The sequence below is a fragment of the Oncorhynchus keta genome, chromosome 24 (assembly GCF_023373465.1).
Source record: "Oncorhynchus keta strain PuntledgeMale-10-30-2019 chromosome 24, Oket_V2, whole genome shotgun sequence".
Classification (NCBI taxonomy): domain Eukaryota; kingdom Metazoa; phylum Chordata; class Actinopteri; order Salmoniformes; family Salmonidae; genus Oncorhynchus; species Oncorhynchus keta.
In genome coordinates, this window is record NC_068444.1 from 14589179 (window position 1) to 14604419 (window position 15241).

Consider the following 15241-nt stretch of genomic DNA (forward strand, 5'->3'; position numbering starts at 1 on the left):
TAGCCCCGCTGCATGAAGTCACAAAGTGATCTGATTATAATAGATCAATGAACGTTCATTTGCATATATCCTAGTTCTGGTAGTGGTCCCGCCCAAAAGCAAGAGAGATTGTTCGGATGGAAGACAGTCATCTGATTTGGCTTCGATCAGCAGCAACCATTCATGAAGTAAATGTCGAGTTATTTTTCTATTATAAGTAAAGGACATGCTATTCATGGTTTGCATGCTTCTTCTTGATGCCCGAATAAACTTTCTGATGGAGATTTAGTCTAAAGTGCATTATAGTGACATGGAAAAATTATGATATTTCAATTTGACAATAAACGGGAGCTAGTAAAAATATTTCTGGAAAATGTATTCTGATAAATTCTAAATAAATGATTGAATTGACGCATCATTCAGGGCAGGTGGCGCAGAGCCTGTTTGGTGCCTGCTATGCATGTTATTTTGGAATTAATACGTGTCACATATCAGTTTGCTAACAATGTAAAAACCTATTACCATTGAGTTAATAAAGCTGCATACAAATGGTCTGTTTTTTTCTTTCTTGAGTAAGGCAGCTCCAAAAATGCATGCATTTCAGCCTAGCTCAGTGCTTTCTGTAGTGGTGAGGCAGCCAGGGGAAAATACGGAGTGTAGGGGTTGGTAATGTTTTCTAGTTGTGCCGTGATTGGCTCAGTGTTCTCTCACTCATGGGGACACAATGTCACCGCAAAATCTATGGGTAGAGCTCGAAAATTCAAGCCCCTTGGGTGCTGCCTTAGACTTACATTCGAAGTGCCCATCCAAGAAGGCTCAAGGTCATTGGCCACAGATAAAATGACATCAAATCACGTTTTATCTACAGTAGCTTTGATTGGACTGATACTTTCAAAATCTTAGCTAGCAAGCTAGACATCATGCATCAAGTCGGCAATCTGCTGGCAAATCCTTTTAATCCTTGTCATATGAAGAGAAATTATAGATTAAATGCATCTGTGCTCATCGGCCACTGTACATGAACATTACACAACAAGTTGGAAATCGCATATTCAACAATGAGTGCTAAGGCGCCACTGCAGCCCAAGTTCAATCCCAGGCGTGTCATAGCCGACTGTGACCGGGAGACCCATGAGGCGGCGTACAATTGGCCCAGCTTCACCTGGATTAGGTTTGACCTGCCGGGATGTCCTTCTCTCATTGTGCTCTAACGACTCCTTGTGGCGGGCCTGCAAGCTGACATTAGTCGTCATTTCAACAGTGTTTCCTCTGACACATTGATGCGTCTGGCTTCCGGGTTAGGGCCTCTGCCCTGTAGATAATCATGCCATGCTGCCCTGAATAGAAGGCAGGCAGGGGGTGGGCCCCAATCAGGGCTGTATGTAAATATATAACATTTGTATACCTACGCCCACACAGCCGGACTGAGCAATTCAGTGGCCCAAGGAGGCAAAGGGAATTAAATCATATACATGTTTTTTTTTGTTATATAAAAATAAACTGTGATTTATTAGACAAAGTGATGATTTAAAAATATAATAAGACTGCATGTGGGCTGGTATTGTGTTCTCACACATGCAGCCACACACACACACACTCTGATGACTGCTTAGTGTCTCTGTTCTGTGCAGGGTATAAAGTATGTGCTGATTCCAGAGGGGCTGAGGGATTTCCAGTGGCTACAGGGTCTATTTGGGAAGACACTAGTCTCTAAAGGACCATACAAGAACAGACAGTAAGCCTGTGACGTGGATAGTCTCCCACACACACACACACACACACACACACACACACACACACACACACACACACACACACACACACACACACACACACACACACACACACACACACACACACACACACACTCAATCCCTCTACACTGCTCAGTGTTGTCTCTGCTGTCTTATCTGCAGGCCGTGGAAGGACTACTCAGGACAGTTTGATGAGACCCGCTTCTATGTCCTTCACCCTGACTTTCTCAGATACATCCGCAAAAGGTATAGCAAAGTGTCTAATAATAATAATAATAATTTGGTGGGTGCTAATATTTGTCCTAACGTGTTGTCCAATAGGTGTTGTATGACAGGAGAGGAGGTTAGCACTCCCCTTGACAAGGATGGAAAAAGCCCTAGTCTACTGGCCTTCAACATGGCATCTTGAATGTGGTCCATTCTGGCTTAGTTGGTAGAGCACAGTATTAGCAACGCGATAATTGTGGGTTCGAATCCAGCTGGAACCACACATTCAAAAGTGTATGCACACATGACTGTAAATGGCTTTGGATAAAGTTGTCTGCTAAATGGCATATTTTATATTTAAGAAGACACACATGGGGCATTTCCCATAGAAATTGTGGTCCTTCTGTGGCTCAGTTGGTAGAGCATGGCGCTTGTAACGCCAGGGTAGTGGGTTCGATTCCTGGGACCACCCATACGTAGAATGTATGCACACATGACTGTAAGTCGCTTTGGATAAAAGCGTCAGCTAAATGGCATATATTATTATTATTATTATAAATTACTAGTCAAGTTAGCTTAGCAAGGTCATAGCGCCAAGCTAGCTACGTAGAACCCTGTGATCACATTCAGTGCTTGCAGTGCAGGAGTCGCTTCCAAGTGACTTCTGAAATGAAACTGTGCGCGTGTGCTCCTCATCTGTAGGTTCATGTGGTCCCAGGAGATGAAGAGTTCATTGTGGTCTATATTCAGACCTACTAACGGAGCATTCACACTCTTCCTGGCCCTGCACACCTGTGACATGGTGAGTCTGTACACCACGAACACACACAATGGAGGAACCACCCATACGAAAGTGTGTGCACGCATGGCTGCAAATCGTTTGGATAAAGTTGTCTGCTTAAATGGTATATATTATATTTAAGAAGACACACAACATGGGGTAGTGTACCATAGAAATGACTAGGTACATTAGCTCTTTATTGAACTTGAGGGCTACAATCTACATATAGGACACATGGTGTCATCGGAGATCCTCTTCTCTCTCCCTCTTTCCCCTCTCAGGTGGATGCGTATGGATTTATCACAGAGGACCACGATAAATATCCCAACTACTATGTTGAGAGGAACTCTAAAACCAAAGTCATCTTCTACTCTAATCACGACTACAATCTAGAGATTAAGACCTGGAAGAAACTACATGACACCAAGATCATCCGGCTTTATCAGAGACAGGAGGACCCAGAGGGAAAGACAGGCAAAACAAAACAACCATAAAACCCTGTCTGTCTGCAGAGGTGGACAAAGATACATCAAAATGTGTCTGTTACAAAACACCCTAAAGAACAATTGTAATGGGGAAATGTAAGATCAATAACGTTCATATTTAGTTGTGTGGTTAACACAATGTTAGCAAATTGATATATTGTTCCTTTCTGTAATATACATGATTTCCAGTGTTCTGTTTGTGAATCTCGGGTTGATGGTGGTCACTAGACTCGATGCTGTATGTTATGGATTAAACTCATAATAGTCAACCCAGGGACTGTGGTTGAAAATTAGCCGGCTGGCTAAACCTGCACTTTCACTGAAACGTTGATTATTAATGTGCACTATTCTTGTAAAAAATGGGATGGGGACTTGGATTAAAATTAAAATATAGGACAAACATGGCACAAACATTATAGGGCAAAGACAACACAAAGGGCAAGAAGGTAGAGACAACAATACATGAGGTGAAGCAGCCACAACTGTCAGTAATAAAGTCTATGATTGAATCTTTGAATGAAGAGATGGAGATAAAACTGTCCAGTTTGAGTGTTTTTTTTGCGGCTTGTTCCAGTCGCTAGTTGCAGCGAACTGAAAAGACACAGGGATCAAATCAAAGTTCACGTGTGTGCTTTGGAGACCTTTAACAGAATGTGACTGGCAGAACGGATGTTGTATGTGGAGGATAAGGGCTGCAGTAGGTATCTCAGATAGTGGGAACTAGGCACTGTATGTACAGTGCAGAGGTTACTTGTACTTTTTATGGGCCTCTTTATGGCCATCAACACCCGGGATCAGTAGTAATGATGCTTTCAAGACAACTGGGAACTCTGAAAAATACGAGGTCAAATCATGACATTAGTGATCTTCAGGTAGGAAAGACGGAGCTCCAGAAAGTGGCCCGAGTTCCCGACTTGAAATTCCAAGGCTACGGTCCAAACACTTAAAAGACACACCCTCGTCCATTTACCCTCACCTTATGCCCTTGGGGGAATCCTCGTCACCATCTTGGAGGGCAAAGACACACCCTCGTCCATTTACCCTCGCCTTATGCCCTTTGGGGAATCCCCGTCACCACCTTGGAGGGCGGTCCAAATGATTAGCCAAGCAAGGGAAGTTTGCAATGTAAGCCCCTCAGCCCTCGTATTTAGTCGGCTTTGCGAGTGTACAATTATGTTCATTCCGGGGCTGAAAATCCCCATAAATCAATTCACGACGATTATACATCCGCTAAGAAAAGTCTGCGAAAACTTAAACAACATCAATGGAGAAGTCAACATAGTGTAAGTAAAAACAAATGTTTTATATTTTGGAAATTGTAGCAATAAAACAGTTCCAGCTAGGCAGGCTAACATTAGTTTGCTAATTCATTTTCTAGCTATCATACAGTAGGCGTATATTAATAATTATATATTTAATATAAGTAGATATGCACTGTAAGGCATATAAAGCACCCACCGGTGGCTGAAAACACAATCATCGGGGGATGAATGAGTGATGCATTTCCGGCCAAGGGCTTTTAAAAATCATTCCTTCCTCCCTCGCCCCTTTTAAAAAAAATAATAATAATTTAAAACATTTTTAATTATTTATTTTTTTTATTATTTTTTTAATTTTTTTTTATATCAAATCAATATATAAAGCACATGAGGGAACACAAGTATACATAGATTACAAACGATAGACAATCGAGCTAGGGGGCGGGGCTGGGGGCGGGGCTGGGGGCGGGGCTGGGGGTACAATATCACATTACAATTACACAAGGACCTTAAGGGACATGCATATACTTACAATTCTAACAGCTTTTTTGTTAGTAGAGCATTTAACCGTCTTAAAATACAGTTCAATTTATTTTTGTAGGATACGAAAATGTGGTTTTCTGTTTGTAAATTTACATTTGTGTATATGAAATTTGGCCAAAAGTATAATGAGATTAATTACATAAAAATGATTCCGCTTATTTCTATTGTATGTAAAGAATCCAAACAGTACATCTCTCCACAATAGTGTAAAATCTTCATAAATGTGTTCAATTATAAACCTACTGATGTCTTGCCATAGTTTTCTTACATGCATACAATGCCAAAAAAGATGCACAACTGTTTCTGGGTGGTCATTACAAAAGGAGCAATTTGAGTTCATGTTTTCCTTAAACTTCTTCATATAGTGAGTGGTTGGCAGGATAATATTTATGAATCATTTAAAAGGAAACTTCCTTAATTTTGTTAACAAGTAGGTATGTGTGTGGCAACATCCAAACTTTTTTCCAACAGATATTATCAATAAATCCATCCCAATAAGGCATGACATAAGGTATAGATACAACATCCTGCTGAAACAAGGATCGTAATCGCTCTGTTGTTGAATGGACCAAAAGAGAAACAAATCTTTCCTACTGATGAGTCAACAGGGTCAATAGAAGGTAGGCTCTGAGGGTCAGGTCTTGACATGTTCCTGAATTACATAGCAACACCTGAGGGAATGGCATCTAAAACAATTGCAAAATCTGTAGGTGTTACAGGGACCTTGTAAAGTGATAAGAATTCTTTATAACTGAGTAAAAGACCCTCTGAATTTACCAGTTGGCTCACCAATAGGATATTATTTCTGAACCAATATTCTAAAAACAGAGAGGTATTTTTATACAATATATCCCGATTATTACATATATAATATATGTGTGGAGAAAAATTGTGTTTATAAATTAAGGACCATGACAAGAAAACCTGCCGATGAAAAGCAGAAAGTTTCACTGGAACTTTGTCAATATTATAATTGCAAAACAACATGAAGTTAAGGCCACCAAAAGTAGAGAAGACATGATGAGGAATAAAATTCCAGATAGAAGTGGGTCTTCTTAGGAATTGTTTTATCCAATTGATCTTGAAAGTATTATTTAAAGTAGTAAAATCCAGAAAATTCAGTCCACCATTCTCATAAGTGTTCATTACAACAGTTTTCCTAATGTAATGGGTACGGTTTCTCCAAAGAAAGTTGAAAAGCATCTGGTCTATCTCCTTGCATATTTTACGGTCAAGATATAAAGATAGAGCACCATATGTTAGTCTAGAGATACCTTCAGCCTTGGTTATTAGGACTCTACCTTTTAAAGATAAGTCCCTCTGTAGCCATTGATTTAGTTTCTTCTGGGTTTTTTAATAAGAGGGTTAAAATTGAGTAAGCCTCTAGACTTCTGATCCTTTGTAATGGTTATGCATAAATATGTAAGTTCTTATTTTACTGGAATACCATAATATGAAGGTGTCACACAATCTTTGACAGCCATGAGTTCACATTTCTTAATGTTAAGATATCGACCATACGCTTTGGAAAAGGATTGTATCACATTGATCGATATGGGAATTTGGTTAGCGTCTTTCAGAAAAAGTGTAGTATCGTCAGCCAGCTGGCTTATAATAATTTCTTTACCAGCTATGGAAATACCTTGTACAGGACTATTATTTAAAGAATTTGCAAGAAGTTTGGTGATTAATAAAAACAGAGATAGGACAACCTTGCCTAATTCCTCTCTTTAACTCAAATCTAGGTGAGGTGCCATATTTCAATTTGATGGAGCTGTTACCATTTTCATTGAGAGTCTTAATAGCCTTACAGAAAAAATCCCTAAAGCCAAGTCTCTCAAGGGAGTGGAAGATTTATTGTTCTTTAGATGTTTGATAGACTCTATAATCTCTTCAACTTTGATGGGTTCATCACACTGTTTAGATTCTATATCACTGATAGAGTGAACATTATTCAGTGAGTTAAAAAACATATATGTGGATTCCTGACAGTACGTAGAGCTATACAATTTTCTGTAAAAATTGCGGCAGTATTTAGCGATTAATTTTTGGTCATCTGTAATAACACCATCAATGTTTAACTTATGGATAGTGTTATTTTTAGAGTGAAATTTCTCAGGTCTAAAGAAATAAGATGAATTCTGTTCACCCTCCTCAATCCATTTTTTCCTAGATCTAATAAAGGCTCCTTCTGCTTTTAATTTATATATATTATCCAGTTTATTTTGTAACTCAATTAGTTCCATCTTCTCCTCCCCCAAGAGGTCAGCTGGGGACCTCTGAGAAAGGGAAGTTATCTTAATGATCACCTTTTCCTCCTCAGCTCTTCTGGTCTTAGCAAGATTACTACCATATGTTCTAAGATATTTGGACACCTCAAATTTAAAGAGCTCCCAGTTCTTGCAATAAGATTTTTCTTCACAAGCCCTTTCCCAAAAGTGTGAGAGCAGATCTTTAACCTCAAATGTAACTATATCATTCTTTAATAATGAGCTATTTAGCTTCCAGTAGGAAGCTCTACCAAGGTTCGTATCAGGGGTAAATATTTTGATATCAATGTAAATAGCCTTATGGTCTGTGAGGGGAGTAGTACAAATATTTTTAGTAACACACTCACTATCAATACATTTGGATATAAGCCAAAAATCTATTCTGGATTGTCTGGAGCCTGTTTTGTTACTCCAAGTGAATGATCTTTCGGCCGCAAACCTCTCTCTCCATATGTCAGTAAGATCAAACTTTTCCATAAAAAGTATTAAACCCAAATTCTGATTGGTTGGCCTACCTGGGGGCCATCTATCAGTTGAATTATCTATAGTAATGTTAAAGTCCCCTCCTATCAATAATAACGAATTGGGAAATTTAGATAACCAATGAAGTATATGTTTCTCTATAGATCCAAGCAACTCATCATTCTCATGTTTGGTGTTGTACCCGTAGAAGTTTACAGTAATGAGTGTAATGTCATTGTAACTGATCACAAAACAAATAAAGTGACCAAAGGGGTCACATTCCGAGTGTAGAATATTACCACCAAAGGTATTTTTCATTGTAGTGACACCAGCAGAGCGTTCAGATCCATGGGAAAGCCAAATATCGTTGCCCCACTGTGACCTCCAGAAGTTGGCATCAGCCGAAATTGAGTGAGACTCTTGAAAAAAGCAAAAATCTGTTTGAAATAGTTTAGCAAATAAAAATAAGGCCTTGCGCTTCAAACTGTTTCGTAACCCCCTAGCATTAAGAGATAATATAGACAAAGACAAAACAACAAAGATTATATAAAAGTATAAACTGTAGTAGGATGAGTCAAAGACGTAGGAGCAGTGAACGTAAACGATAAGGACCTGAGATCTGCACCATTTAAGTCAATTTAAAGTGAAAATAGCTTATTCCATAACCTTTGAAATTCAACTCAACTGGAAATGATGTTCAAGACCAAACCAAGGGTTCTTGTAGTAAGAGAGACTAAAAACCCTCTTTAGTGTAATCAGGAACTATTCTGAGAAATAAAACAACAAATAATAATTTAAATAAAAGGGTACCTACTATTTTAAGTACATATAAAAACTGATCATAAAATAATTGAATAACAAAACGTTTTACATATAAACGTTCCTAAGACCTTTTTTGGAAATAAGTATTAATAACTAAATAGAACAATAACCGTGTAAAGTCAGAGCAGACCTGTATGCCATTTAAAACAGTATCTTGGTTACTGTATACATAAAACATAAATTCAGCTTTCAATCTTCTTCGTAAGTTTGTAAACAAAAGAGGACTTTCTGGTCATACAAGAACAAACTAATGAATTGAAATACCTGAGTATTCCTGTAAAATAGTAACCTGAGGAATATGGATTTCTGAACCGTTGATGAAACCTCGTCCTCCGAGGAAGTAAGCAGCCTTCCCCCCACTTCGTGCTATCTTGATCGTCGGCCACAACTTGTTCCTTCTTTCTATGTCTTCCGGGCTGAGATGCTCGGCGAAACGCATACCATGGCTCTGAAGGAAGGCGTTCTCCCTAGCAGCTTTCCAGACAGCATCCCTGTAGAATCTGGTAGTGAATAGGATGATGATACCCCTGGGTCTTGAATCGTTTTGTTGTTGCTTCTTGCCGAGGCGATGTACAACGTCGATGGTATCACCAACTTTGTTCTTCCCTCGCCCCTTTCCCTGCAAGTGTATACTCGTCAGACGTCATGATACATCATCAGAAGTGTCCACTTAATTTGAGGGCTGAGGGGATTAGGGTGTGTCTTTTAAGTGTTTGGACGGAAAGTCAGATGACCGTTCAAAAAATGTTTTCCAGTCTGACATTTGTTCCGAGTTCCCAGTTGTCTTGAACGCAGCATCAGTTACACGCCCTGCGACTGCCTCGCTGTGCTAGCTTCTACTACCACTGTGTGTCGCAATGGTTCATTTTCTCCGTGAGCCACTGTTGGTAGCTGTACTGTAGGATTTGGACTGGGCATGGATTAATGTCAAGCTTCTTTCTACAGACTTTTCCAGTACACGAAAAACGGACTCTTGGCGGCAGTAATAAATCCATCACCGCCCATTCAACATAGCCTCGATTTACGTTTTTTTATTACTTAAACAAAATCACTTTTTGGGGTTCTCATACACTTACACCCATGTTTTTATTCTTGCTTTTACAGTCGCTAAGAATATATGTGGTTGTGATCTTTGCAAAATAGCTATTTTGGATGCATCAGTTGTACGGTAGAATGCTAATGCTCATTGCTATAGGCTGTAGCTAATGCTAGCCACTGGTTTTAAGTATAACGCAGTTGAATTGCGATGATGATACAAACATTATATTAAGCAGGACATTCATACGTGCCTTAAAATTGAATTACATTCCAAAACGAGTTTGAAATTATTTATTTTTTTGCTGGCGTTCTATAAGAACTCCCCCTTGTTCTGCCACCAATTTGCCCGGATCGCCCTCCTGCGCCAATGTTTGCAAACACAGAAAGGTGTTAATGAAAGTCGATTTTTTTTAGCATGAGCGCTGTTGTCGCTTTCAGGTGTTTTCATGCTTTGCTTTAAAAATAGTATATCTTTATTATTATTTCAATTTTTACTGTTTTTTTTTGGGGGATAAATATCATGCATTGTACATTACATCACATTTACATTATTACTTTTTATTTTAGCCTACTTGGTAAATATTTTCTTCTTCTTGAACTGCACTGTTGGTTAAGGGCTTGTATGTAAGCATTTCACAGTAAAGTATACACTTGTTGGATTCGGCGCATGTGGCAAATAAAGTTTGATTTGAACCCCCCCCAAACAAATTGTTAAGAGAATCAAAAGTCAAGAACGTCCCATTGTTCACCCGTTCCACGTTTCGTGTATGCGGTTCTTCTCCTTTCAAGTTCCGTTCTAATTTGTTTTTAAAAAATGTTTCGCTGGGAACCAATATATTTTCAATTCCAGGTTTTCCATCATAGTACAAGCACATACTGTACTGTATTTTGGAGCGACCAGGCTAAACTGCTGTTCTCATGCCCGTGTATGTGTCTTTCTACCTATTCCTAGTAATAAGTCATACACCACCACAGTTTGAGCCATGATTGTGATGTACCTGTTGGTATTGAAGTTGTGCATTCCTCTTTGGCAAAGTAATATTTCAAGTTTGGGAAGTGTTTTTGAGCTGTGGATGTATGTGGGTCTAAACTGCGCATGCCTATTTGCCAAATCGGTCTCTGTTTTTGTGAAATGCAGACTACTTATAAAGTAAAAAAAATAAACGTTTAATTTCGTTCAGCAGGTTTTTTTTTGTTGTTGTTGTAAACTGTAAAGCGCCATTCCAGACGTCAATGCTGTAACAATCAGGAAGTAGTGTATGCTATATTACCCATAGTCCCCTTCGCATGTGTATTTGGAAACGGTATTTGATTTTTTTTAATCGTAATTTCACCTAAAATATTTACATATAGAGTTACATGAACATGGTAGTGGACGCCTTATTTATGCGTCTATATCCACACGTTATTGTTGTGCGCAACAATATTAATCCGTTACCGGGAATGATAGTGCCGCGAATCTAGATGGTTTCACCCCCTTTACATTGGTAGTACACTCTGGTTTCTCTTCAGATCGCATAAATCTTTCGCCTTTTACTAAAGATTTCCGTGGAGAGGAACATTATGAGTATCAACTAATTTTTTGATGCCCGGCCTCACGGCTGGGCTTCCTACACTTGTTTAAATACAATCGTGATGCACGAGATTTAAGAAGTTCGTCATTCTTGTAATTAGAGGCTTTGGACACTACATGCAATACGTTGTATTGGAGATGTGTTCAACGTGCAGTTTCATTCAGAGTTTAAAGAAATATGTGATTTGGAACACTTGATTAAGTAGCCAGAACGAGAGACATATAGTTGCTGAAAGTGTATGTCTTGCTATATTTATTGCTAAGCCCACTATGAGCGTGTGCTGCCACTGTCTTGATTGGCACAGCGTTTTATTTGTTTTTTAAAAATCATATAATTATCATTTATTTATTTAACCTTTATTTAGCTAGGCAAGGGAGTTACGAACAAATAATTATTTTACAATGACGGCCTACCAAAAGGCAAAGGCTGGTTTAGAAACTCTGGTAATACCACTGCATTGAGGAACACTGTCTTGGCCAGTCAAATAGCATTGGTGGATCAGTGGTAGAATTCTCGCCTGCCACGCGGGGAGGCGCGGTTTCGGTTCCCAGCCAATGCTCTGACTAAAATTTGAGTTTTTGAGTGTAATTAAACTATTTGTATGTTTTGCCTGGAAAGATACGGTCGCTTGTGTTTGGTGAAGATATGAACGGAACGTTTTAAATTGCTTGTTTGGTTCTAATTGAATGACAAATTCATTCAATTTAAAATAATAGCCAAGTGAATTTTGATGCAAGACGGTATCTGTTCAATAAATGCTCTGCTGGAATAATGTATTGAGAATTGAGTCGTAATTAAATTACTGTGTCAATAGAGGAGACAGTTACCTAAATTAAAGAAGTTATAAATAGTAGCGGAGAGATAATGGCGCTAGAGTGGTGCCCACCGAAATGTTTTTCATTCTTATAGATTGACTGACACATGTTGTAATTTTGGCGCTGTGTGTGTTATTTTTAAAGTCTTGGACATTTCATAAGTGTGAAGAGGAAAGAGAAGAGAAAGTTGTAAAGTTTGGTTTTAATCTTACGATAGAGGTAAGGAAAAACGTTGAAATGAGAGGGGTTATATGTGATTCAGATGTGAGTAAGGAAACATTGTGATAATGTATTCTGATGGTTATTGATTCTTGGTTTGATTGTTTAGGTAACACCAGTGAATTTGAGCAGTAAAGTTCATGTAGTCTAACATAATAATCTGTTTCCATTACGTGGAACAATGTCAGATCATTAAAGTTGATTGCAGTTTGAGTAGTTTTTATTTTTACAGGGACAGTGCATCATTAATCACAGTTGTGTGTGTCTAATGGCAGGGTATTCCAGACATGGGAAGCTCTCACACTGAAAGCATATTGACTAAAGGTACTTTTCCTTAAGGGAACTATACAGTCATTTCTCATGGCGGATCTTGAATTTGGTTATTTGAGTGATTTTTTAAAACTTCTTGACGCTACCCGTCCCTGTCGTGGGATCATTTTCGTCAGCAACCGCTGAATAGCATAGCGCAACAGTCAAATAATATTACTAACAAATGTTCATATTCATGAAATCACAAGTGCAATATTTCAAAACACAGCTTAGCCTTTTGTTAATCCACCTTTCGTCTCAGATTTTGAAATTATGTTTTACAGCGAAAGCAATCCCAAACGTTTGTGTAAGTTTATCGATAGCCGAGCATAGCATTATGTACACTTAGCATGAGGAAGCTTGGTCACGGAAATCAGAAAAGCAATCAAATGAACCGTTTACCTTTGATGATCTTCGGATGTTTTCACTCACGAGACTCCCAGTTACACAACAAATGTTCCTTTTGTTCCATAAAGATTACTTTTATACCCAAAATACCTCCGTTTGTTTGTCGCGTTATGTTCAGAAATCCACAGGAAAGAGCGGTCACGACAACGCAGACGGAAATTCCAAAAAGTCTCCATAATGTCCACAGAAACATGTCAAACGTTTTTTATAATCATTCCTCAGGTAGTTTTTAAAATATATATTCGATAATATATCAACCGAGTGTGTAGGTTTTTCAATAACAGCGGGAGAAACAATGGTGGCTTTACTCCGTTAATGCCTTAGTACTTAAAATCAGATACCACCGGGAGCTTTTCCCCTGATACATAGACATCTGTCTCAGGGGCATCAGTTGTTTTTTGAGAAACATGCAGACTGTGTTTTATTTTATTGAGATGCAAACATGAGTCTCTGAGCAAGTTTGTCATCTGAACCATTATAGTAGTGAGTTCTTGTGTAGTTTGTTATTTGCATGAATTTATCACTGTATCATCTGCATACATTGGAACTTCAGACCCTGTAAAGACAGAAGGAAGATCATTAATGTACGAGCTGAACAGTATTGACCTTTGGGGAATGAAAACTTTGTGGATATGAGTGGAAAAAGTTTGTTTTGATTTTTACGCTGATGAGACAGCGTCCACTTTTGAAAGAATTTAGATTTGTTAAAAATCAGGATAGTTTTTACTAAATTTATATCAACAGGTTGAAATGATTTAGATAGCTGATTAAAGGGGTTTGTTTATTTGTTTATTGTTGATTTTAGGTGTTGATTTAACTTAATTAAACATTGTATTATCTGATGTGTTTGAGTAGGATTTCTTCCGGGACGGATGGAAGCTATCTAAATATGTCAATTGAAGGAGCCATGGGAGAACACGTCTACATTTTTATTAAATGTCTGGGATGAAATTACTGATTCTTTATGCTGAGAAATGTACTACATTTGCGACAGAGGAAAAAAGTATTATATTTAGATAGTAATGATATCAGGATAATTGTATCTACTTAAGCATACATATACATTGGTCTAGTATAATGAATACGAACAAAGTGTTTTGTGTTTTTTCTTGGAAAATGAGTGTTTCATTGTCTCTCTTTGAAATGTTTCCTGGGACTATAATCTTGGGGAGAGTGAGTGGGATTGAGGCCATAAACGACCAAATTGAAAAGGGCCTGGAAGTTTTTGTGTGTTGTTATCTTAAGTTTTGCAAACACACACACATAAAAACATTTGTTATGTCTATTTGTTGGTGTTTTTAAAATACTATGTTTGATTTGTTTTTTTATTTCCTTTGGGTTTGGTGAGTTTTCCATTTGTTTTAGTGCAAAGGTATCTTAAAGGGGCACGCACACACATGCAATCTTTTTTCTTCTGAGTTTTACTTAAACACGTTAATTATTTTGATAAAGGAATATTCTGGGAACCCGGGATACAACATGTAGGAACTATTTGACTATTGTTTGAAATTTGTCTAATATAGTAAAAAAAACACTTCTTTGAAGGGTTTTGTATGACCTCTGATGACCTTCCGGTGTGGCTTGATCACCCGCATTGGAAAGCTATTTGGATAATGAATTTATGGTCATTTGTAATACTGATTTCAAGATAATTTGTGTAATTGATAAATATGATTGAGTTTATAGTTCTTAGCCATACTTGTAATTTAGACCAATGTGAAGAAGGAGAGGGAATTGCTTTTAACTAAGGGTAATGCTGCTTTAATTATATTCTCCTATGACCATATGGGTTAAATCATTTTTCTTTGTGGAGTTTTTCAGAGTAGTGATTTTATTTGATTATGTTATTTTAAATTTTGTTTTATGTTTTGTACCAGTAGTGGTTTTGTTTTTTACATTACCCTCATGGAGAGAGATATGTGTAAAAGAAAAATGGGTGAGGATTCAGTTATTTGAGGTTTTGGATTGAAGTTTATACACCTTGAGTGATATGTGAAGGAGTGTAATTGTATTGTTGAGTGTATTGTATTGTTGTGTTTGTTTTGTTCTATTCCTGAGGGGATATAGGTCGAACTTCCTGATCCTTGGCTCTACGATGGAGTTGACAGTGAGATGGGGAGTATAAGCCAATTTGAAAGAATAATTTCTATACAATGTGTGGATATTCTCTTTGAGATATGTGTAGATATGTGTATTAAGAATAATTGGTAAAAGTAATAATTTATCATGTCGTTAATGAACTGAACTAAACTGTTGTTCTGATCTGTTCTTTCGAGGTTATCATGAAAAGTGACATCAGACGGTATCTTAATGCAT

General features: G+C 37.9%; 1 protein-coding gene and 2 non-coding genes across 3 annotated transcripts in view; all 3 read left to right on the forward strand.

Annotated features, from left to right (window-relative positions):
• Window positions 1–3475, forward strand: part of LOC118402724 (alpha-N-acetylgalactosaminide alpha-2,6-sialyltransferase 1-like) — a 29607-nt gene extending 26132 nt beyond the window's left edge. The window contains exons 6-9 of the mRNA XM_035800913.2: window positions 1611–1714; window positions 1896–1979; window positions 2643–2742; window positions 3003–3475. Coding sequence (XP_035656806.2) covers window positions 1611–1714; window positions 1896–1979; window positions 2643–2742; window positions 3003–3215 — 501 coding nt within the window. The 3' untranslated portion in view covers window positions 3216–3475. The remainder of the gene's footprint in view (window positions 1–1610; window positions 1715–1895; window positions 1980–2642; window positions 2743–3002) is intronic.
• On the forward strand, window positions 2055–2156 carry LOC118357782 (U6atac minor spliceosomal RNA). The gene has a single exon (XR_004820362.1). It is a non-coding gene; the product is annotated as a U6atac minor spliceosomal RNA (small nuclear RNA).
• Window positions 3476–11092: 7617 nt separating the features above from the next.
• On the forward strand, window positions 11093–11208 carry LOC118357773 (U5 spliceosomal RNA). Its single transcript, XR_004820357.1, has one exon. It is a non-coding gene; the product is annotated as a U5 spliceosomal RNA (small nuclear RNA).
• Window positions 11209–15241: the final 4033 nt, after the last annotated feature.